The sequence below is a fragment of the Cydia fagiglandana genome, chromosome 4 (assembly GCF_963556715.1).
Source record: "Cydia fagiglandana chromosome 4, ilCydFagi1.1, whole genome shotgun sequence".
In the NCBI taxonomy this organism is placed as follows: domain Eukaryota; kingdom Metazoa; phylum Arthropoda; class Insecta; order Lepidoptera; family Tortricidae; genus Cydia; species Cydia fagiglandana.
In genome coordinates, this window is record NC_085935.1 from 2,667,792 (window position 1) to 2,692,715 (window position 24,924).

The 24,924-nt window shown below is 37.6% G+C and overlaps 1 protein-coding gene across 2 annotated transcripts in view; it reads right to left on the reverse strand.

Annotated features, from left to right (window-relative positions):
* Positions 1-4,287: 4,287 nt before the first annotated feature.
* The window catches only part of LOC134663502 (SUN domain-containing ossification factor), a 91,353-nt gene continuing 70,716 nt past the window's right edge, over positions 4,288-24,924 (reverse strand). The window contains exons 1-3 of one of the 2 annotated variants that reach the window (XM_063519879.1): positions 14,317-14,578; positions 7,567-9,556; positions 4,288-6,440 (exon numbers count right to left, since the gene is read on the reverse strand). In XM_063519879.1, the coding sequence (XP_063375949.1) occupies positions 5,463-6,440; positions 7,567-9,556; positions 14,317-14,408 (3,060 nt within the window). In that variant the 5' untranslated portion in view covers positions 14,409-14,578 and the 3' untranslated portion in view covers positions 4,288-5,462. Of the gene's footprint in view, positions 6,441-7,566; positions 9,557-14,316; positions 14,579-24,924 lie in introns of those variants that run through there. The other variant, XM_063519878.1, reaches the window with a different exon arrangement.

Sequence of the window (24,924 nt, forward strand, 5' to 3'; positions counted from 1 at the left end):
TACACGTGGGTTGAATTTTTAATGAGTGAAGATATTATTCCGGAATTAGAATCTATCATTATAATTTCAGTTTGGTTTACATTAATCTGTAGGTAAACTCTTATCAAAAAAACGTTCAACGACTTGTTACAAAAAAATTACACATTAACTTCAATGTTATAACAATAAAAGTAAAGTCTGATAAACAGGTATGTCCCTGTACCACACTTGTGCGAAGCGGTCGCTGCGGTGTATCCCTTCCCACTAAGCTATAAAATAACATCAATTATTTTTTTTATTTATCTCTTCTGCAATTAAATAGTCCACAATCTACAATGGCAAATTTACTTGTCTGGCTCTACTTTATAGAGCTAAAGAAGCTACCTGAACTTTAAATATAGTTATGCCTATCTGACTCTCGTTCTACGTATTCTAGTAAGTAGTTACCTACTATTCGTTAAAAAAAATTGGCGATTAACAAGTGTTCAAATACTTAGATAAAAACATATTTCTGACTTTATATTTACTTTAAAAATTCCCATATCGAGTTAACATTCCCATCCCTAGCTGTCTTTTATACAAGACAACGGCGACGAGGAACATGAAAAATGTTGAAAATTGGAGCAATTTTTTTAAATGCCTTATTATAAAAGAAGGGATTTATATAGCGGCTTAAAAAGCAAATAAATGAAAAAACAAAGACCTTAAATATGAACACGAGTGTAAATGAAATTGCAATTGTTATTATTTTCACATTAACTCAGTGGTTGAATTTGTGTCTTGTATACAAGACGACGGCGCCAGCGTATCGTTCTATCGTTGTCTTCTATACCGGACAACGGCGGTCAAAGGGTTTCAAATTGTTATTGTAAATATAAGTATAATTAAAAAATCAATGCATTTAATGCGGTTTTCTCTTTGTCATGTCATCCTTTATTCCTGAATCAGCGCTTCAAGCATCTCTTCACCTTCACCGTAAAGTTATACAAAGAAGTCATCGAAATCGTCTTCGCGACCAATGGCGAACCGTACTCTAATGAGAAGTTAGAGGAGGCAGCGAAAGGGTTGAATGGTGTTTGCAGACAGAAAGGGTTAAATAGGATAAAGTGTGTGGATTTGAAGGACTTTTTGCAGTCGATTAGTATAGTTTCCTAGTGTATAAAACTAGATGTCGCTAGTAGTACGTAAACTACATTTACTTAAATCAAATTGTTATTGTAAATATAAGTATAATTAAAAAATCAATGCATTTAATGCGGTTTTCTCTTTGTCATGTCATCCTTTATTCCTGAATCAGTGCTTCAAGCATCTCTTCACCTTCACCGTAAAGTTATACAAAGAAGTCATCGAAATCGTCTTCGCGACCAATGGCGAACCGTACTCTAATGAGAAGTTAGAGGAGGCAGCGAAAGGGTTGAATGGTGTTTGCAGACAGAAAGGGTTAAATAGGATAAAGTGTGTGGATTTGAAGGACTTTTTGCAGTCGATTAGTATAGTTTCCTAGTGTATAAAACTAGATGTCGCTAGTAGTACGTAAACTACATTTACTTAAATCAAATTGTTATTGTAAATATAAGTATAATTAAAAAATCAATGCATTTAATGCGGTTTTCTCTTTGTCATGTCATCCTTTATTCCTGAATCAGTGCTTCAAGCATCTCTTCACCTTCACCGTAAAGTTATACAAAGAAGTCATCGAAATCGTCTTCGCGACCAATGGCGAACCGTACTCTAATGAGAAGTTAGAGGAGGCAGCGAAAGGGTTGAATGGTGTTTGCAGACAGAAAGGGTTAAATAGGATAAAGTGTGTGGATTTGAAGGACTTTTTGCAGTCGATTAGTATAGTTTCCTAGTGTATAAAACTAGATGGCGCTAGTAGGACATAAACTACATTAACTTAAATGAAATTATTATTGTAAATATTACTATAATTAATAAAATCAATGCATTCAATGCTGTTTTCTCTTTGTCATGTCATCCTTTATCACTATACCTTATAAAACAAAGTCCCCCGCGCCGCGTCTGTCTGTTTGTGTGTTTGTATGTTCGCGATAAAATCAAAACGTACTGAAATGATTTTCATGCGATTTTCATCTATCAATAGGGTGATTCTTGAGGAAGGTTTAGGTGTTTATGTGAACCCGTGCGAATCCGGGGCGGGTCGCTAGTATCATACAAAACCTGAAACAGCGCTTTAAGCATCTCTTCAGCTTCACCGTAAAGTTATACATACAAAGAAGTCATCGAAATCGTATTTGCGACATATGGCGAAGCGTACTCTATTGAGAAGTTAGCGGAGGCACCGAAAGGGTTGAACGTTGTTGCGAGACAAAGGGTTGAGTCGAATAAAGAGTGTGGACTCAAAGGCAGTGTGGTGAATAACACTTATTTTTAGGCTTAAAGACCCGAGCCCTCAAGACTACAAGTCTTTAAGATTCGACTATATTTGAGAATTGTATTTATTTATTTTACACGTATGGATGTAAGGGTTCGAGTCTTTAAGCCTCGAAATGAGCGCTATTCACAACACTACAAAGGACATTTGCAGTCGATTAGCATAGTTGTGTATCCCAGCTAGTAGATGTCGCTAGTAGTACACACCACAAACTACATTTGTTTGTTTCACTTAAATCGGTCTGTAAAATTTTACTTAAGTATTATAGAAATTGCTATCGTAAATATAAGTGTAATTAAAATTCAATGCATTTGAGGCTACTTTTGTTTGCAATTTCATTCGACTGTACAATCAATTTATCGGCATTCAACTTTTCTCTCTATCACTAGATGTCGCTAGTAGTACACAATTTGTACCTCCTGAAGCCCAACTTTAATCGAAATATTTAATATTTTTGTATATTTTACTCACAATCGAAGTGAAAAGTAGAGTGAATAACTCTGGCATAAATGCCAATTTTATGCCCTTGTTGTACAATCTACTATTATTTTCTATAGTCGATATTTAAATGAATTAAAACTATCATACCCAGACTAGTTTTCATGTAGCTATTACCAAGGGGTGTATACAGATCTGTCCCTGCCTCTTGATGGGAATGATTCATATGAATGGACCTATTCCCATGTGCCCGGCGAGGACAAATGGGAATACACTAAAAAAGTAGGGTCAACCGGTTAAATCTTGGAGGATATAACCAACGGAGACGCCATGTCTAAAATTTTCGGTACAAAATAGTCTGCCGTTTTTTGCGGGGGAGGGGCACATCAAATGTATAGGTACGTCATGTCAGATAAACGTCAGTCCATACATATGGTTGACATGAGGTTGACCATTGGCCGACTATTTTCGACAGAGGGGAACGCCTGTTAATGACGGCTCCATTGTTAATTACTCCGAGGGTTAAATGCGTTACTTGAGGTAAATGCGTCTTTTAAACGTTTCTTCTAAATGGAATATTTTAGAACTATTGCAACCCTCCCTATTCGAAGTGTGGTCACTGAACTTTTAGTGTAGACGGCTAGAGTCTGGCTAGCCAAAAATTGTTGACAGATATTTCGGTGTTGTATCACCAATTGTCTATGATTATAAAAAACAAAACTAAAAGTCTGATGTCAAATTATGTCATTCATTCAAATTTTTTGCGGTTTATAAGGGGTTTATTTTAAATAATCTTAATAATTTCTATACTGAGTGAGGTTCGCAAAATATTATTTAAGCTCGTAAATAATTACGACAATGTGCGAAGTCGACGTGTAGCGTTGTATAATGAAAAACTGCAATGTTTACAACTCCTAACCAAATGTAAACAAATTAGGAGGTTGGTGCTCTATAAATATTTTGATACTTTAAGTACTAGTTCTAACATTCGCCTATTACTTTGATTAAGTACGTGAATTTATTAATTCCTGAATCTCATAAACAGGACAAGTGTATAAAGAAACGGATAAACTAAACGTTCTGAAAAATATCTATAAAATCTAAATATTTGAACGTAAACATGTGTTTTTCGTTGACTGTACTTTAAATAGTGGTAGAAATTATGTGAGCTGACTTTGAGCGCACGTAAACGCTTATTAAACTTATTTCCTTAGGTACCTTAATTACTTGTGCACAGAAAATCAAAAATATTGTCTAGTATCAAAACTATAATTCCTACTATACAAAGTGTGACCAGCCTAAGATTTTTTGAATTTCCCGCCAAACATTGGAGTAAAATTTCAGTAGCCAGACTCTATAATAGTTATGTTGCGTTTGAAAGATATCTTCAAAAGACGCATTTACCCCAAGAGACGCATTTATCCCGGTTGCTATAAGATTTTTTTAAAGAATAGGTTTAAATGAAACAAACTCAATAAAGTTAATGCATTTAATGCAATTTCTTTGTTTACGAACTCCAATCATGCGACTAGCTCACTCGTTATTGTCCAAACAACACGAGTCGACCCCAGTAGTCACCGGCATGCAATACAATCGACTATCAACTCTATGCCAATGGCATAAGGCCCTTTCTTAAAACAAAAACACTCGTCACTTTTTGGATTTTGGAAATATGTGTATTATTAAGTACCAGTAGGTATTAAGGTGGGAAGATAGAAAAGATAAGAAGAGTCCGTTTCAGCTAAGAGCGGTTTTCACATTAGGAGTCAGGCCAAGCTAACTCTGCAGCGATTTTGATAGCACAGACTGTGCAAGTGTTATTTTCAACGTGATAATTTCATACAAGTTTGACGTTAAAAATAACACGTGCACAGCCTATGCTATCAAAATCGCTGCAGAGTTAGCCTGATCTCTCTCTAGGAAACTTTGGAAAAGTAGTAATTTATCAAAATACTTATCTGACATGCGACATGCAAGATTAAAAAGAAAAGTATGCAGAACAGAATAATGCAAACACTATTTATCGACGAATTACAAGGACCAAAATGGCTCGTAATTACACAAAAATAAAATTAACATTCCAAAATCTGAAAAATAACTTTTTAGGCATAATTTTCACGGTCAAGGTGGTAACTACTGGTATCAACTTTCAACACAAGCGTACTCATATAGCAACAGGCTAAAGGTATATTAGGCTCCTAATTTTATCACATTGGCACCTTATTGAGGTCTAACAATAATTTAAAAACAATGCGAGGAAATAAATTACAATAGCTGATTCATAGCAATTAAAAATATACACAATTAATTACGCGATTTGGTTTCAAAATTGTGATGTTTATATCCACATAGTCCTATGTGACGTCATTAATAAAATGATAATCATCCTTCACAATAATAACAATTTCCTAAAAGCGATACACAATATTTCTCATAACATAGAAATTATTGTCTAAAAATTTTACATTTACTTTTGGATAATCTTAGGCGGATACAATAATGCCTAAACGAAATGTCGCGTAGAATTGATTATATATTATATAGCTTAATTTATGTATAAATTACATACACCTTTCCACACTCAATTTTCCATGACAGTTCAACTTCATCACAAATCTGAAACCGACCCGCCGCCTAAGCAATTAAAGTCTCAAAACAACTTCTTAATAATGTTCTTCAAACTTTTCTTCTTCTTCCCACCTTCCGCCTGCCCGTTCTGGGACATCTCCGTGGATTCAGACCATAGGCTACCAGTCGGGGATTCTGATGATACCTTCCCTAAACCGTTGAACACTGGTTCGTTCCTTAATACAGGACTAGGAGTGCTTCTAATGCTTTGCCTGGATAGGGACTTTAGGAAAGCGGGTGACGACAATCTCCGTTTACTAGTCTTCTTTAGATTATTGAATATAGACCCGTTGACCTTGTGTCTCGGTTGGACGACCTCGTTGAATTTCACTGGCTCCGGTACGGGAGCAGTGAATTCTTCTTCGTCTAAAGGTATCGGGTTTTCTTGAAGCATGCCCATGCTATCCTGCCTGCAGTACTGAGCTTTGGAGTCTTCTAAAGCTCTGTGTATTATTGAGGTTTTCCGTCTTCTGTTCTTTCTGGCAACTTGCCATTCGCCTTCGTCGTCATTGGCTTCTTCTACTGCTTGTCTTGTTATTTGTAAGGCCTCTTCGCTTGGTCGTCTTTTCTTTGCTGATGGGGTTTGGTGCCCGCTCACTCCCTCCACTGACTTTCTTCTAAGTTTATCCTTTTTCTTATTAACCTTCCTAGGAACGTGAACGACCACAGGTTCTGGTCGTGTTTTGTTGAAGTAGTACAATGCAGCCGCGATGAGGATGGCTTGGTAGATGATGAATTTGAAGACGGTCATGGTACCGAACCAGCTGTCTCTTTCTTCCATTAGGATTTTCATGGCAATGGTCATTTGCGCTAGTTGGTCTTGGAGGGTCGTCATCTGTTCTAGATACTTCTGTTCGATCTCGTTGCTCTTTCTGCGCTCCTCCGACATCTGGAGCATGGTCTTCTCGAAGGACCTCTGCATTTCTTCGACTTGTTTCTTGTATCGCCTGCTCAACTCTTCGAGGTACTGGCCGGATAGAGACATGTTGCGCTCCAACGTCTGTAATTGAGAAAACATCACATTAGTATCGTTGAAGTAATAGATTGATCATGAATCATATCAGAATAAATTGTATGCTATTGTAATCTAGTAGAAAAATGTGTATAGAATTGTAGATATATCATTATAATTAAAAATCAAACAGAGCACATTATATATTGTATTGTGATATTTAATAATTCATGTGATGAAATTAGTACCTAGTTTAGAAGATAACTACCTATATCGATAAATCTGGTTTCACAGAGTTAATTTCCAATGTCTCGTGATCATCAGGAATTCTCGTAACATTGCCAAAGGCTCAGCCAAGGAAAGGAAAATAGACTAATAATATATTTCAACCAATAATACTCAAATTATAAATAATTTATCTGCTATTGAAGAAGCTAGGTCAGCAAAAAAGATGGTCAAGGTTCCATATTTTAATGGGAACAAAACACGCTAAAAATAGATTAAAAAGGACTAAGAAAAAAGAGAAAATTAAAGTGACCTAATAGATATACATATATATTAAAAAATATGAATGTTTTTTTTTTATTTTTATAAGAAAATCCTTTAACACGTTGATTGCCAAGCCAAAAATGGCGAACATACCGAGATGGCCAACGAATGTCGATAGGTAAATCCGTTCTCTAGTGGCAAAAACGAATGCCATAAGCCAATACGCTACGGCCACTATTTTGCAGCGCAAACAAAATTGTAAGGCTTTATCACGCGACTTCGCGTCAACGGCCACAGGGTAATGGACTGCATCACGCGACATCGCGTGATGTGGCAATCAACGTGTTAAATTGAACTTTTTTTTTAAGTACCGACCTACCTACAGGCTTATTTATCCAAAATCAATTACTGTTACAAATCTTGACCCCTGTTTCAATTTACCTCGGAATGAGGGGAGTTGAAACATGATGATTTGACACGTTTAAGTTATTTTTTAGCGCAAGCATTTATAACTTTTTACTAACGCTTTTTGGTGGTGTCGTATAAAAGAGGAAGAAGTGGGCTATCGATTGCATAATTCTTGCAAAAAGAATTATGAGTATGACATATAATGTCAAAATAGTTTTTCGCCTCGTTCTCCTACGCAATGTAAAGTGAACTAAGTGAAGAAAAGACAAAAACCCACCTTGACTCTATTAGATAGCCTCAGGAACACCGACTCTTTCTGGATCGTGGTCTGCGGCTGGTTCTGCGACGCCGGCCCCGGCGTCGGGTCCACCGCAATCTGATCGAAGTCCGACAGCGCGTCCTCCATCAGCCCCTCACTCCCTTCTTCGGGTGGAATTATCACCTCTTTAGCTTTCTCGGTAGTCACTTCAATTTTATTTTTGTTGTCTTTGGAATAATCTTTTTCATCAACTTTGATTTCTATGTTCTCTATTTGTTTCTCTTCAGGTTTCTCTTGGATGATTTTATCATCCATGACTACCGGCTCGTTTTCACTTTCTTCCTCTTTTGGTATTTCAACTGGCACTGGTCTCTCGACGGTTTCTTCGACAACAACAGGTTTTTCTTCAGATTTGACTGTTTCGTTGGCTTCGTCCGACGAAGCATTGTTGAGCGATACTAACTTCACGTCCTGTTCGGAGTTCGTTTCACTGCTGACGTTCTGCGGCGATTCGTCAACGGTCAAATTAGAGGTAACATTCAATTCGGTTTCGAAACTAGTGTTTAAAACTACTTTTTTCTCTTTAATAGCGAGAATATTACACAACGCGGCTAAATACTTAGGGGGAAACAATGCGTTCATATATGCCACGCGCTCTTCGGCAAACTCGATAGTCTTTGTACTTTTAAAGTCCAAGCCGAAAGGCTGGCATATATTGGTGCACTTGAGAGTCTCACGGAGGAACACTTGACGCACTAAATTAGTCAGTTTATCTGAACTACAACTAACCAGTTCATACACTTCATTGTAGAGCGATTCACTACAATTATCACAAACTATTATATGGCTGGGGGAGCAACACCTTTTGTACATTTTGTCCGTCGACGTGTCGTTGTGTTCGCTTGAAACGTTTTTAGGAACTTCTGTTTTGACTAACGCTTGTGCGGCTTTCTTCATTATAGACATGACCGCGTCTCGCGCGGAACCAAACAGGTTTTTAGACGGTTCCGTTTCTGCTACTGGAACAGCGGGAACGTCAATGGTTTCATCATCATCGTCGTCATCATCGATGTGAGCGGCATGTTGCGAGCTCTCCTTCTCTAAAACCTCAAACTCCGAGGTCCCGTACACTTTGAACAGCGAAATGGGACAGTAATGTTCGGAGCCGTGGTGCGACAGAAGTTCGACTTTGATAAATTTTCCGAACAGATGCGGATATAAATCAAAACTTTGAACGTCTCTTAAATCCTTGGCCGTGAATTGTCCGACGCTGGCCCACTCGCGCGTTGGGAAACGATCACTGAAGTACACGGCAAAGTCTTTAGGGGTCGACGAGAATAGCTCGAAGTTGGCTATTTCTATTTTTTGCGCTTGAACAGCTTCGCAGAGCTCCACTACGAACCAGATGCGACTGTTGCAAGTGTTGAGCATGTATTCGTCCCTGTTTGGGGACAGGATGGAGCTGGCGGAGCCAGCCTCGGGGTTGCAGGCCACGACCTTGGCCGCGCACGACGGCGAAGCGTAGTTTTTCGACCGCAGTTTTGTGCTCTTACTGCTAAAGTTAGTACTGCTATGACTAGGTTGACTCGAGTGGTTCAGGACAGTGTCTTTCTTTTCCGCCTCTGCGAGCTGTTTCTGCGCCCACTCCGAGAACGAGGGTATGTCCTCTTGTGGCATTTCTGGTTTGACTGGAATGTTTGGTTTTTCCTCATTGTCCTCCGTTTGAGATTCTGCGGGTTCCTCAGGGGGTGGTGTGGTGTGAAATGCATCTTCTGTCTGCCGCACCTCGTGCATAGGCTTGGCTTTGACGACGAGGTGTGATTCCGCGGCATCCTTCTCTACTTCTTTTTCTTGTAAGACCTCGCTGCCGTCTACGATGGTGAAGGTCTTGGTTTCGTTGTGCTGCTCGGAGTCGTTCACGAACAACAGTTCCTCGGGAGTTTTCAAGTCTAGTTTAGCGTTGTCCGCTAGCGAGATGAGAATTGGAGGTTGTCCAGTGTCAGGTAATCTGAAACAAAAGGAACAAACATTATTGACATGTTGCGTATAAATGTATTCCGGGTTGATCGCAAGTATCATGAATAATTACGGGAATAGTTAAAAACAAAGCAGGTAAAGAACACACATAGTAAATTACACATCCTGCATTTATTTTCATATCCTGGGCAAGTAAAAAATAGGATATATAAATACCGCAAAGTATTAGAAACGTCCTGTATATAGTGTATATTATGGCGGAAACGATAATCGATCGTTGGAAGCGATTTCTATGGATAATACAATTACCTATGGCCCTTTGAGATGCATGGATACGGGCATTATTTTAATTGGTTTAATACGGGCTACGAGTTAACTATATCGAAATATAATGTACGGAAGCCATTGAGTTATGATTTGAAATAGGAATCACGTATTTATAACTTGGTTTCTTAAGTTATGAGTTACCATCCGTGACCAGTAACCACAGTAAGTACCTAGCAAGTAAGAAAACATTCACACGATTCGTTACAGCTATTGTATTTGAAGATATCGGCTCGGAGTTAGTGGAAGGTATTCCACAAATATGTATACAACTGTGCACCTTATTACATTGATATAAGCTAAAAAACCACCACTATACCTTTCACACTTCCTGATAAGTACGTGGAGCGCTAAGTAAATGATTATCGTATGTTTAATTTAACTATATTATCGGTCTACACCTATTGTTGAATATTCCTACATTTGTATCTCAAAATACGGAGAAAACTAAGTTAAACAATTCTCTAGTCCATACTATTTGTAACATACAATATAGAACTGAAAGTAGCAATTTCTAAAGTACGAACATCTTGTGACACTTGCACTTTCCATACAAAAGTGTTGAATATGCAGTAACTTAGTCCAGACAGAGCTGAGTGACAAAACAATGTACATTATTGTGACAGTTACATCTGAGAGCCATAGTAGCCGCTCTACCTTTATTTTAGACTTCTTCTAAGAGACGCCTAAATATAATATGCTAATATTTTTGTTTTGTACACAGTATCATAATTAAATAATAAAGCTTAAGAGTAGGTACTTACTCACTCCATATATCAGTTTCTTTACTCAATAAATAATAATTTGTATGGTAAAACGTATTATTAATAAGTTTTAACTCTCTTAAAACTACTAAATAGGTACCTACCTACTTATGAAACTTAAATTTTATTACAAATAACTATTCGCAAAGCTCGCTTAAAACTATTTTGGAGTGAGCACTCTAAAGCTAACTTATAATTTCTATGAAAATACTTGTAGGTTACATAAAATTTTTAAATTAAGTGCCTAATATTGTTTCAGCCAACATTCCCATTATTCAGAAATAAAAAATGCCGTGAACTTAACATTTTGTACGAAATTAACGTACGATCAGCCTACATGACAACTGTCAAGAAAAAATACACTTAAGATAGTTCCTATTTCACAGCAAAAAACAACCTTAACCTTTTGGACGCAAGTGACCAATATATCCGCACCGTAGGTCCAACGCCAAAGACGGATTAATCGGTCACAGACCACAGAGCGACATAGACATACGTGCGTATGCATAAAGTTCAATTTCAGTTTTGACACTTCGGTGATATATGGCGTCCGGGTGACAGCTTTTGTGTTTGACACGGCGTCGAAAAGGTTAAATAATTAAAAATGTCAAGGTACTGCCAGCTGACAAATTCTTAAATTGATTGCCATCATTCCTCAATTATTTTACTAGCAACGCAAACCATAGTGAACATCTTCAATTCACTTACAACCATTCGCAATATTAATACAATTCGTGTTACCAATCTATTAAATAACACGCAACGACAGCAAACAGTTGCCAATTGAGACAATCACGCCCATATTCATGTACAGTCAAGTGTAAAAATATGGGTGCGTACAACTTACTCGAAAATATGTCCCATAGCAAGCGTGGCTCACTCCGCGATTTCGTCGCTTTGCTACAGGTAGCTAAAAGTACATCCGTTCCACCCCAATTTTGGGGAAAGTCATAAGCCGCGCGTGGAGCTGTCGCCACCTAGCGGCCATATCTGTGCTGATCGTAACAGACGCGTTTTGTTAGAGAGTGAGTCTTCTGTACCTAATAGTACTATTATTTATTCTGTGCTCATAGTCAGGCGTGGCTCACTCCGCGATTTCGTCGCTTTGCTACAGGTAGCAAAAAGTCCATCCGTTCGACCCCAATTTTGGGGTTTGCCATAAGCCGCGCGTGGCGCTGTCGCCACCTAGCGGCCATATCTGTGCTGATCGTAACAGCGTTTTGTTAGAAAGTGAGTCTTCTGTACCTAGTACTATTATTTATTCTGTGCCCATAGTTCTTAAATCGCTGACATAAGATCTTTGGGACATATTTATGAGTATGATGAATGCATCCATATTTTTACACATGACTGTACACTTGTACAGACGGTCAATTTATTTAGATCCCGTGGGAGTCAACGTCCGGGCTATTGTAATGTTAGTTGAGTTTAGCTCCGTCTGTGACTGGGACACAATCGTGTTTATTTCCGACTTAAAACATTCGACACGTACTAGCAATAAGGAAGGAGTCCGTAAGATCTGTCTGATTCCCGCCAAACAATGTCAGATTTGTTCTAACAGGCAGGTCTAACGAACACAACTGTACGTATATCACACAGATCTAGAATGATGATTGGTCGTATGTGAATTATGTAAGCGATCTATCTCGAGATAGGCCAACTTGGTATCTCGATGGTCATAATCACAAAAGCTTTACTGACATGGGTGCTAATGTGGATGAAAATATGTAAACCTTTGTAGGTTAACAATATAACTACAATAATTATATTAGCTCTAAAAAGCTGCCTGTAAACTCCACGGTTTCAATAACACAAGTAGAAAAAATGTGCTGTAAAAATATTAAGTCAATAAACCTACGATGAAAATAGGCTACTCACTCGCAGTCAGTCGGTCACCATGAGTGTTAGAAACTTATTTATATGTATTACTTATGTGACTTATTTAGACATAGGTCGTCCGGCGTTAACCAAAATAAGAATCTAGTTATAAACTAGTTCATCAGCTCAACTAGAATGTCAACCGGCGTTATAGCATTCGAGCGATTTTAAATTAACTGCCTTGGTATTTGCGAATCAATTTACGAGCAGAATAACATCCTTTCAATGATAGTATAAATACTTATTATACGTCTTTCCAAACATTATCCAATCTCGAATTGTATTCTACCAATGAGGTATCAAACGTATTTTTAGGAGTACCTAGTATCTCTATTTTTAACCATTTTGAATTTGTGAACCACACTATTTTAGCAATTTCTCAATATTCTAACTACAGCCTTACTACCTTACCCGCACAAAACCAAAAGGTAGGATTATGATTAAAGTTCCAGTAACGGTGTAAGTTTGTAGCTAAGGTGAACGACCATGTCATGACCGCATGTTCCCCGCGGATTGCCGACATGCACATTGCACCTTGTCTAAGGAGTCGCACTACACGCATGAATGCCAGTCATAATTAAATGAAATGATAAAACACTTACTGTCTTGGCTGTCGTCTCCGCAAACAAAAAACAGTTTTAAAAGCTTACATGAGTACAGTAAAAAAAAAATATGGGTGCATATAACTTCTCAAAAATGTGCCCCATGGTTCTTAATTCGCTGACTTAAGAGCTATGGGACATATTTTTTATTATAACGCATATTTTGCACGCATATTTTACCCTTGACTGTACATATATTAAATAAGATTTGTCCATTAGGTATAGTATTTGTCACATTGAAGGCGTTTTAACATTTCCCGTTAGTATAAATATTATAAATCATAAATCCCGTTAAATCCCCTGAACTCGTATGTTTTCGGACCGAACATAGTTACAATGCACGTAACACATTGTTGACAAATGTATGCTTATATATTACAGCGGTAACACTTGTTTACAAGCCGTGAGATCCGGACGAGCCTCTGCGATCTGTCTGAACATAAACAAGATTCTTACAATAACAGTTTTGAATGATTCATGGTTAGTTTCACTAGACTTAGACGGGATATGAATATGAACCGAAAACAATACAAAAGGTACCTAATCACGGTTCATATCCCGGTCGATATAAGTCTAGTGAAGATTCTTACACTCAGACCGCCGGAGACGTACTATTTAGCAAGGGGGGGGATCGAACATATCTTATTTTTTCTTACAACGGAGTGGGAATGAAAAAAGTACCTTTTGTCAATAAGTAGCAATACATCCCGCTTAATGCAGCTAGCTAAATTTAGTCATGTTAAGGAGGGATTCCACCAGTGTGCGGCACAAGCATTTTCAGTACAAAAATCCCGCCTTTAAAGCTACTTGTGTGTGCAGTTAGCCTTAAGGGGATGACGAACATTATGCAAGCTAAACGCAACAGTTGCGCAACTTTAAATGAGGCATAAATAATTGCTCATGTCCCAAACCTAATTCACCGTGTCGATATAATTATGCCAAATATCTATTTTTACCACGCGAGTTTGCGTTATGAGGATATTTCAAACGATAATTGCCTGTCAATTTCTAATCGTCCAAACAGTACGTATGCACGATTTTAACAGAGAAATTTAATAATATAAAACAGGCCAAGTGCGAGTCGGACTCGCGCACGAAGGGTTCCGTACCATTACGCAAAAAAAACACGTTTGTTGTATAGGAACCCATTTGTTGTTATAGCGGCATCCTCAGACATGGGACATGGGACCGACCAAAGAGAGAGAGACTATAACAATACTTACGTGTAGAATATCTTGGTGAGCCCCTGGTGCCCGCCGTAGGAGAGCAGCTGGCACACCAGCAGGCCCGCCAGCAGCGCCCGCGGCGGCGACATCGCCACGCCGCCGCCGCATTGGCGCCACCGTGCACCTATCCCACACAGCCGACTGCTTATCCTCGATGCTCCGTGGTCTTGGTAAGCGCTATAGTCAGATCTTCAGCGGCCTATCTTTGACGGTATCAAACGAAGAAGCAGGAGAGCTCAATATCTTTCGTATTGATATAGGTCTTTATTTTCTGCTCGATATCCTCGATGCTCCGTGGCCTTGGTAAGCGCTATAGTCAGATCTTCAGCGGCCTGTGTTTGACGGCTTGAATCGAAGAAGCAGGAGCGCTCAATGGCTTTCGTATTGGCAGGTCTTTATTTTCTGCTCGGTATATTGGTAACCGTATGTTTGCACGTACTGCATCTATCGCTCAACACCACTCTATGCTCTGTGGACTTAGTGAGCGTCAAGTGTTAGCACTGGGACTTCAAGTTCTGTGTCACGATGTTATCGATTTATCTTCTGTATGCGGAGTGTTCGATCAAATCTCTATCTATCCTTATCACCCGACACAGCTGGGTTTCTCTTATGCTTCTCTGGGGTATTTATTGTCCAGTATTTATTGCTCGACGGTTCTAATCAAGGTACGAACATTCGATGACTTGTTTTCTTATGGTAGGATCAGTTTGTTTTCTATTATGGAGTGTTTGCTTCAAATCTTCGAATGTAGCCTGTGGTTGTATAGTCCGGGAACTAAATAATCTGGATCTTATGTTCTTATTGTTAATTGGCCTGGTTCAGGTAGACGTCACAAAAAGGGTCGGCGACAACTTCAGGGTCACCGGTTCGTACGTTGACGTCAGATTCGTGAATAATTTTCATGCGGGCGTTTTCCCCAATTAGTTTTTGAGAAAGACTTTCTGTCAGATTAAACGCTTTCATACACTGAAATTTGTAATGTGACCTTTCATAAATTGGTCACGTTCGTTTTAATATGACGTTTTCACAACAATATTCCAATACGAATCCTCTTGTGTTCACTTTGTGTCATAAGTTCGATGTAATGTTTATTTTATTTCACTTTTGTTTCTCAGGAAACGAAGAAGTTTTCATAACACAGTTTTGTGGTTAGTATAAAAATGTCTTTCACGTTGTAAAGTTACACTGAGGAAACAATAGCGTGATTCCCTGAACGTGATTCGGAACAATGAGGTGGTTGTTTATAACATTCACCCATTCACTCTTTGCCGGCTGAACAATGTGTCAATGTGTTTATGACGCGCCCAAGTTTTTACCAAAGCGGCAAAATCTCTCACTTTTTTTTATTATGAATGGGCTTACTCATGGCCACAGACTAGCCGAGGCGTAGACACTTCGCTGTCCCAATATTACAGGGTTCTTCTATGTTACATTTTAAAGATAGTTGAAATTCGACTTAATGTCACTATGTCGATGTTCAAATTTCAGTTCGATAAAAGTGAAACATAGAACCCTGTAATATTGGGGCAGCGACTTGTTAGAAAATAAATAAGAATGCTTTACGGTGATAAACTTAGGGGACAGAAGCGCTAAGGCATCACGTTGAAGCTTGCTGCCAGCCGCAAAATTCCATAGTCACTGAATTAATTCATAATGTGCCTATGCAAAGTTGCATATGAGTAACAGTACTGATAGCAATGATGCATATAAGCAACAACGCGAGACAAATTCCTAAACTAAAACAAATGTCTGTGCAACCGATATTATTTATTTAACTCAACTCTTACGACGTGACGTGCGACCGATATCACCTACTTTTAGGCCTACCGAAGATGACAATCGCCAAAGGAAAAGTAAAAATGTATGGTTATGACACAGATGCTACGAAAAGTGACTTCCCATACATTATTTAGTATCGATTGGCGTTTTATATGAACGATTGTCATCTTGGCAAAGCCCCCGGGACAGAAAACGCGTGTCGTTGGTGTGGAAATGCCATTACAAGCGAAATTTGATTTATCACGAAACCCACAAAACGAAATCCAATATGGAAATAGGTAGTAGTACGCACTTAACCATTTTTTTAAAGCGAGCGCTGAAGATTCCTGTCTCAATAGGCACAGTCGCTAATTCATTAACTTGTAGGCGAATGAATGAATGAATTTGCTCATCGCACGATTTGCACGCCGTATTCAATTGTTGGCTTCATTGGCCCGATCGCATCGTAGACAAAGCGGCCTAACTGCCATAGATATATAATAATACCCATTTTTGACTTTATTGCCTTGACATAAAGTTGAAAATTTTGTACACATCTGTGACGTTTGCGTTTACTTACATAGTTGCATAATTGGAGTGTATGATTCCTATTGAACTGATTGTATACCGATTAAACCTTATTATCTGTTTCCCAAGCTCTTGATAAAGAAAGGTAGAAGTACTAGTGCTCGACGCTGCACTAGTATTCGACATGGGCACTTTATGTCACTGCACTGGTACTTCTACCTTAATATGGAAATATCAAACAAAACTATCAGGAATTGGTTTTACCAACTATATTTTACGCAGATTTTTATATGATTTGTTGCGAACCCAACATACTTACTTTTTAGGGTTCTGTGCCTAAAAAGTAAAACAAAATAAAACCCTAGGTACCTATGCTTATACATTTGTGTCTGTCTATCGGTCTGTAACATTTATATTGCTTTTTTAGGGTTCCGTACCCAAAGGGTAAAACGGGACCCTATTACTAAGACTTCGCTGTCCGTCCGTCCGTCCGTCCGTCCGTCCGTCTGTCACCAGGCTGTATCTCACGAACCGTGATAGCTAGACAGTTGAAATTTTCACAGATGATGTATTTCTATTGCCGCTATAACAACAAATACTAAAAACAGAATAAAATAAAGATTTAAATGGGGCTCCCATACAACAAACGTGATTTTTGACCAAAGTTAAGCAACGTCGGGAGGGGTCAGTACTTGGATGGGTGACCGTTTTCTTTTTGCTTTTTTTTGTTTTTTTTTTTTGCATTACGGTACGGAACCCTTCGTGCGCGAGTCCGACTCGCACTTGCCCGGTTTTTTATTTTAAATTAGGCTTGTGATATATTCCAATTAACGATAAGTTTAATGTAGCTCAAACTTTTTATGAATTTCCAATGACTTTCGATTATGTAAATTGCGAAAGTCGAATAATTATATAAGTCTATTACCGTTAATTAAAAAATCGATAATATATAATTGCGTTCATTTCAAATTCATTAATGTTAACTTTCATATTATTTACAATATTTACCATTTGTGTTTATATTTTTAGGTTAGATTATACAACAGCATTCGAATTTTTGTGATACCAGAGCGGCTACCGCGAAAACCGAAATTTGCAAATTGCGGGGATCTTTCTCCGTTACTTCAACGAAGGCGTAATTAGAGTGACAGAGAAAAATCCGGTAAGCTAAAGATAAAGATAAAAACCTATTTATAAGAAGTTTTAACCGAGCTTTGTGAAAACTTATTCATAATGTAAAATAGACAACTGTTTGCGATAAACGGGACGTTGATGCTCTTCAATACATAAACTATTGCTAATACTAGCCTTGTTTACACTATCTATACTACACACGCCGGCGTCCATATGACGTCACACTCATTACTTACCCACTCGTGCGCGCATTGACTCCTGCGCATGGCTTGTGGTTACGCAACAAATCTTACTGATAATGTAGGGAATTTAATCGAACCGATAAAGGCAAACGTAAGTTCTAAGAAGTAAGAAGAGTAAGGGAGAAACAGAGCGCTGATAAATAGAAGATAAGAGAAAATTAAAAGGTAATGATGAAAGCAAATTTTGACGATAAGCTTAATGAGATGAATAAAAGAGAAGGTAACAATGACAATCAGGTGAACAAGAGTTAAATAACAGAAATGAGAAATTGCAGTAGTGGAAACAAAAGAATACAAAACTTATTATAATAAGATTAGGTTCCTACTCGTAATAGCCACAAAGTCAAGACAAAAGACGATAATACTTAATAGGATTTTTTAGAAATCCTCTGTTCTAAAAGAGCTTTTTTGGCTTTCAACTTCTAACGTAGATACGCATTTTAGCATTAGATTTAAGGCTAACAAGCTTATAAATGCTAATCACGTGGAAATAGCTAATGCACTAATTGCAATTAACCATCAGTAACGGCTATCGATAAGATCATTAAATGCCAATAGCCGCACTTACACATGTCGATATGGTGATTATTATAATGATGACCAAAGCGCAGCGGTTAATACATGATTAAATATATCGACGCAGTTAAATCATGCACTCGTGTTTTGTTATATAACCTTTATTACCGGCTCGATTCGGAAAATGAATTAGATCTCTACAAGTTACGACAAGTTACGATATGGATAATTTAAAGATATTTGTAAGATAGATATGTCAAATTTGACGTTTCCGCGATTCTGGAGGTCCTCTTGAACGATTTCGACAAGTTATGACTTAGATATCCAAGTCACATCTAGTCGATATCTAATGTAAATCTAGTTGATTTCTATATCGTTTCTAGATCTTGTGATTATCTCGTTTCCCGAATACGCGTGTACATTTGATAAGTCTCTTGTCTGAGTATAAGGATCGGAGTAAGTATAAGGAAACCCGACCGAATTTTTAGTCATTCGAGAACGATTTTTCTGCTCTACACAGCACAACCGAGGTTTGAACCCATTTTTTTTGCCACGGCACACATATGTTAAATTTATATTTATTTTTGAGCCGATTTGAGTGGACAAATAAATATGGAACTGATAAATAAGATATGTAGTCGGAAAATAGCTAAATCGAGCTCCTCAACAAAAAAACGCCAGTCAGCCAGTTTGAGTTTTATTAGAAACTCTTTTGGGAAGTACCTAATTGATAAATGTTCATAGGAAAGTATTTAAAGTAGTCGTCTCTAAATGCGCCTATCATGTATTATTTTAAAATAATTTTTTTAATGGCCAACTACAAACATAGGAAAGGCCTAAGTAATTAAAATTCAGCGCGTTACGTTAATTGAGCTACGTCCACGTTCCAGCTAAATGACCGCTAACCTAACCTAACTGCATTAAACTCGTCGCATGTCTAACTCGGTCAGTGAAAATTATAGGACATGTAATCGTCTTACGTTTTTCACAAAACGCAAGAACGGTTGGATAATGATTATGAGACAAATAGACTAAGCAAAATGTTTTCATCATCATACGCCCATCAAATATTCAAGAAAAAAGTGTGCTCCCATCTCAAAGGCTGGCAAGTAGCAACGCACCTCCAAATCTTCCAGTGTTGCGGATGTCCATGGGCTATGGTAATCGCTTACCATCAAGAGATTCGTCTGCTCGTTTGCCTCCTATATCATAATAAAACTAACAAACTCCAAGTTAAAGATAAGCTATACAAATGCTACAATTGGATTTCCCTGCTGATCTTCCAAGATCTAAAAACCAAAGAAAAAACCTAATCAAAACACCCCCCACAATTCGCGACGCCATATTGTCATATCAGGGCAAGCTTTCTCGAGTGCAACGGCCCCTGTGGGCAGACCCAGACAGGTTCGGCCTACTATTGGCCAATTCACGCGCCATGCCAATTATAGGCGCTGTGACAGTTCATTGTCAGATGCAGTCGGAATATGTTGAATTCGAAAATTCTCGAGAATAATAAATCATAAACTGAAATAAGGACCATTCGGGTCATTATGAAAACTTCAGATTGCCAATGCCATCCATACAGTCCATTTTCGGAATGATCCAACATTCTTAAGTAGTTGGATTTACCCGAATAGACCTTAGATATCATAGACTAAAGAAAAAGTGACAAAGCTCTCCAGTACCCGAGCCCGGATTCGAACCACACAGAAAATACCGTTTTGGCCAAAATGTTCGGTAGGGTTTTGACCGAAACATAAGCTTCGGCCGAAACATGATTTTTTATGCCGAAACCGAAACTTCGGTCAAAAAAGCAGCAGAAAGCGTGTTGTGGCTTGTAAGGTCGGATGATTATATACAAGACAAGTTTACAGAGATGATCAAAAGGGCGTAGAAACATTGTTTACGAGCCAATTGAAGGTTCAATCTAAAACAATTTATAGCTATTCTTTACCGCAGCCCCAATACATACTAAACGGCATTCCATGTACAACAGAGATAACTAATGGACCTCGAGTAGCAATTAACTTGGCTGTTAATATAATAAATTGCAAATGGAATATGAAAGAAGCAATGACAGATTAAGTATTAGTATTAGGTACTACTTGTTTTCGTTCCATTGAGGTACATCATTTTGTATCTATAGAATAATGTCATTGGAGGAACGACTGCGTATTTAAGGTCTTTTTTCTTTACATTTATTCAGATCCATATAAATATACTATATTTGAAATACTAAATTGTCTTAGACGTATATCGAATCAATGAGTTTTCTATAGATATTTGCAACTCAACAACTTCTACCTTTTACTTTTATACAAGTTGGAAGCACCACTAGCGATTTTGAAGAATCTATACGAATAAGGTATAAGCTTAACTTGCACATCATGGACAGATAAAAGATTGCCCTCAACTCAAACTAGTTTATTTCAAGACGAAGCCTTTGGCATATTTCCAACGGCATCTTGTCTATACCATGTTCTAGGCAAAATGTTAAATTTACAGAGTAATTTATTAAAATTTTGTATCATTTTATTTCGATCTTGTAATTCAGATACTTTGACAATTGTAGAAAAGGTAAATGAAATCAAATCAAAGGATTCCATAAAAGGGTTTAAATTTATCTCGATGTTGGAGTTCACGGAATTCATGGAATAGGAAAACAACTTTTTAATTGTGACATCATCGCAATTAAAAAGTTGTTTTCCTAGTCGTAATGAAAATGACTGAAACTTACAGAATCCGTTCCTGATTCATCCCTTAACTTTATACGAGATTAGATTCTCCAAATACCACCAGGAAACAATATGGTAGTTGACATTTTTTTATTAATGGTATCAGTCGATCAAGTTTATTTTGAGGATCAAATGTCTGTACGGAACTCATTGTCTTCAGAAATGATAGGTCAAAGTCTGGCAATCGGACTTTACTGACGAAACGCTCCTAACAAAATGGCAATACATCGTGACGTCTCTGTACAGCATAAGACGGAGCGTAAATTTTTCAGTCACTGATCCTCGCTGTGCGATGTTGCATGGCAAATGTTCTAAAGTCTGAATTCAATACCAACCAGGATGACAGTAGTTTGACATCAATGAAGAACGAGATAGACAGGATTTATGAGTCATTATGTACAAATATATTGCTGAATAAACCTTTCGAAACCTGCCTGGAAGGCATTTAAGCAGCTTACTAGTATTTCTAATCCCAAACAAGTTCCTGCCCGTGATATACCGATGTCATTTATACCGTGTCAAGCTACAGACTAGCCTTCTCTAAACTCCGCATTTTGAACCATCAATACATATGATGAAACAAAGTCCCCCGCCATAAAATCGATGTTTGCGATAAAATCAAAAACTACTAAACAGATTTTCATGCGATTTTCACCTATGAATAGAGTGATTCTTGAGGTAGGTTTAGGTGCATAATTTATTAAGGTTTTGTGTAAATTGGTCGAACTACCGTTATTCGTATAAAGATACAAGCAAATCTCGTCCGTAATCAACAAATTGGTCGACTAGACTTCGACACGACACATATCTATTATATACTTGTAACTATAGAAAGGTTATACTCACACATAAGGAGCACAAAAATACTGCCATATCTTTTTCATTGCCTACGAATGCATCGGTTTTATAGTATGCAAAGCAAAACTTGCCCAGCCGTGGGAGTGAAGTGGGATACCAAAGTAGGCTAATAAAAAAAGCAAAAGTTGCATCTGACATTGTTGTATCCTACTACATTCCGTGTTTGTTATTGTAACTTTACTTTTATTACCAACTTTTATCATTTGTGCACGCACACGTCGTAAAAAAATCACGTAACTTAAATGCAATCTCGCTCTCATAATAAATTCATATGTACTTACATATAGCATTGGATCACCCACGCGCACTGAGCGGGACCTGTCTATGATATATGTATAAATGTTATTGAGCAAGTGATCTTTGCTTCAAAAACTCATACCTTTTAGATTTTCAACCATATTCAGCTTTATATAAGGTTGTATTTTCTATTTTACTATATCATATATGACATTTAGAAAGTAATTTCATTTAACAGGTTCCAACCTGGAGCTGGATCTGGAAAAGTGTAAGATTTCGTAATTATCCATATACGGCGCATATAATGGCACTTAGCTAAGTGTAACAGCGACACTGATTAAATCTATTGGATAACACAATTATAGAATCGTGAGGTTACGTTCTTGTACAAGGAACTGGGTTCTGTTAAAGTTTGAGGGTGTTCTCTGGAGAAGGGAAGCACATATTTGCTTTCTAATTCTATTTCTTCAACCAAAAACCGTCACTTTTGACAGTGACAAATCGGTATCGTACCGCTGTGATTTCTTATAAACATTGTTCGAATCGGGCCGTAAATACTACTTATTAAACTTTTCATTAGAATTCAAAGGCTAGAATGCAAAGGGATTCTGAAAACCTATAACGGACTTCAAAATCTGTCTCTGTCTAGCCGATGTTCCAGCAGGGGGAGGGAATAGGACGGCAGACACAAGTGCTAAAACCAAACAGGAGTGTTCTGGCGCATATTAACTCATTGCGTTTACACTTGATACATGTGTTCACATATGATAGTGTCTAGTATATTACAATGCGCTTATGAACGTCAAATAAAACTAAACCGGCTTCAACCGTACACCTCTGCCCCGAGAAGATTTAAATCCCCCCTCAATTGGAGGAGGGTATCCCAATATGGGACCGGCAACAAACTCGGCGGGACACATCTTTTCAAAACATTACTACATCTTATAATTAACATGCATTACGAGTAATTAAGAAAAATACAATTTAAAATATACGATAAAGATGTCTTTTCTTCAAACAAAAACATCACTTTTGATACTGACATATCTAATCCATATCATCCGGCGAACTGGCAATCAGGCCCTTGAGAGGCAGTTTCACGTCTTCAACGTGGACGAAATCGCGGGCAGAGGCTATACTGGCTATAGAATTATCTGACCTTTGTGTGACCAACTAATAACGATTATTAATCTATCTGGTACCACTGCACACTGGTACCAGAATGGCAACCAGTATTAGATTGAGCCCACATACCACCCACAGCCGGGTGGGCGAAATGTAACGAACTTAGGACCATTTCACCTATTTATTAGCCATTGTCTCCTTATGCAATGTAATCTCAAGATGTATTTCGGCACACTCAGTAGCAGAAGTATAATAGACCCACGAACTAATAGACATCTTTTACTGTTATTACAAATGCGATATTATTGAAGGTGTAGTTACTATAGTTGATAGGGTATTGCGAAAGCACTAGGAAACAGTCATAAATAGTATGTTTGCAGACATTGTAGTTAGCGGTTGCAACTTAATTTACTGTTTTGTTATATCGATATTATAGATAAATAAGTGTTTGTACCGATTTAATCGCACTATTGTTTAGAATTCAAATAAATAATTGTATTTGTGGTAAAAGTCTAAAATCAAAGCTAAATATAATTCGTCCAACGTCATAAAAGTTATAAATAGGGTAACTAACATACATGTCTATTAGAGACCATACTGTACAAAAGGTACACTTACTGGAAAATTTAATCATATTATATGTTTTTAGGGTTCCGCACTAAAATGGTAAAAAGGAACTTTATGGCGCAACTCCGTCCGTCTGTCTGTCACATCGCTATTAAATATCCCGAGAACTACTTTAGGTGGAGCATTCCACGGGCTATCCCGTACAAACGCATTATATTTCCTGTGCGGCGACTTGTTTTTCTGCATTTAAAGCAGGCAATTATTTTTCTGCATATTTTTGACCATTTGTCATAGAAAAGGAAACTCTTAATCCTGTTAATCTTTAAAAAAATTATTGTACGGGACAAACGCTAGACAATTTCATGGAATGCTCAAGGTACGCTAACGATTTCAAATAGTTATTGAATAAGGCTAACCCAACACATTTTTAGCGTTCCGTGCAAAAATTTGTTCACGGAACACTTATGGGATCACTTCGATCTTGCAAATCAGTTAAATGCGTTTTTTTTTTCAATATACACTTCAAAGTCATTGTAAATAAATTAGAAGACGTTGCCAATTTTCATTTCTAACTCCTCACTCCTCCTCCAGGCCTTATTTTTATTGTCAGTAATATTTAAATTAAATTATTAGGCAAATATAAATCCGTAATGGTGGTGTTTAATTTATAATTCCTTCCCCCTTTCGCAAACGCAAGCGAGTTAGATAACGCATATATATCTGACACTGATTGCCGTCATAAAATGAAATGGATATTTATAACCCAATCGTCGATACTATCTCGTATTTATTATTAACTTATATAAAGTTTACTGTCAACAGTTGTATAATAGTCGTCATTTAAAGATTAAATACCTACATACCAACATACCTTCTATTAAATTTAGACATTTGAAACATGTGTA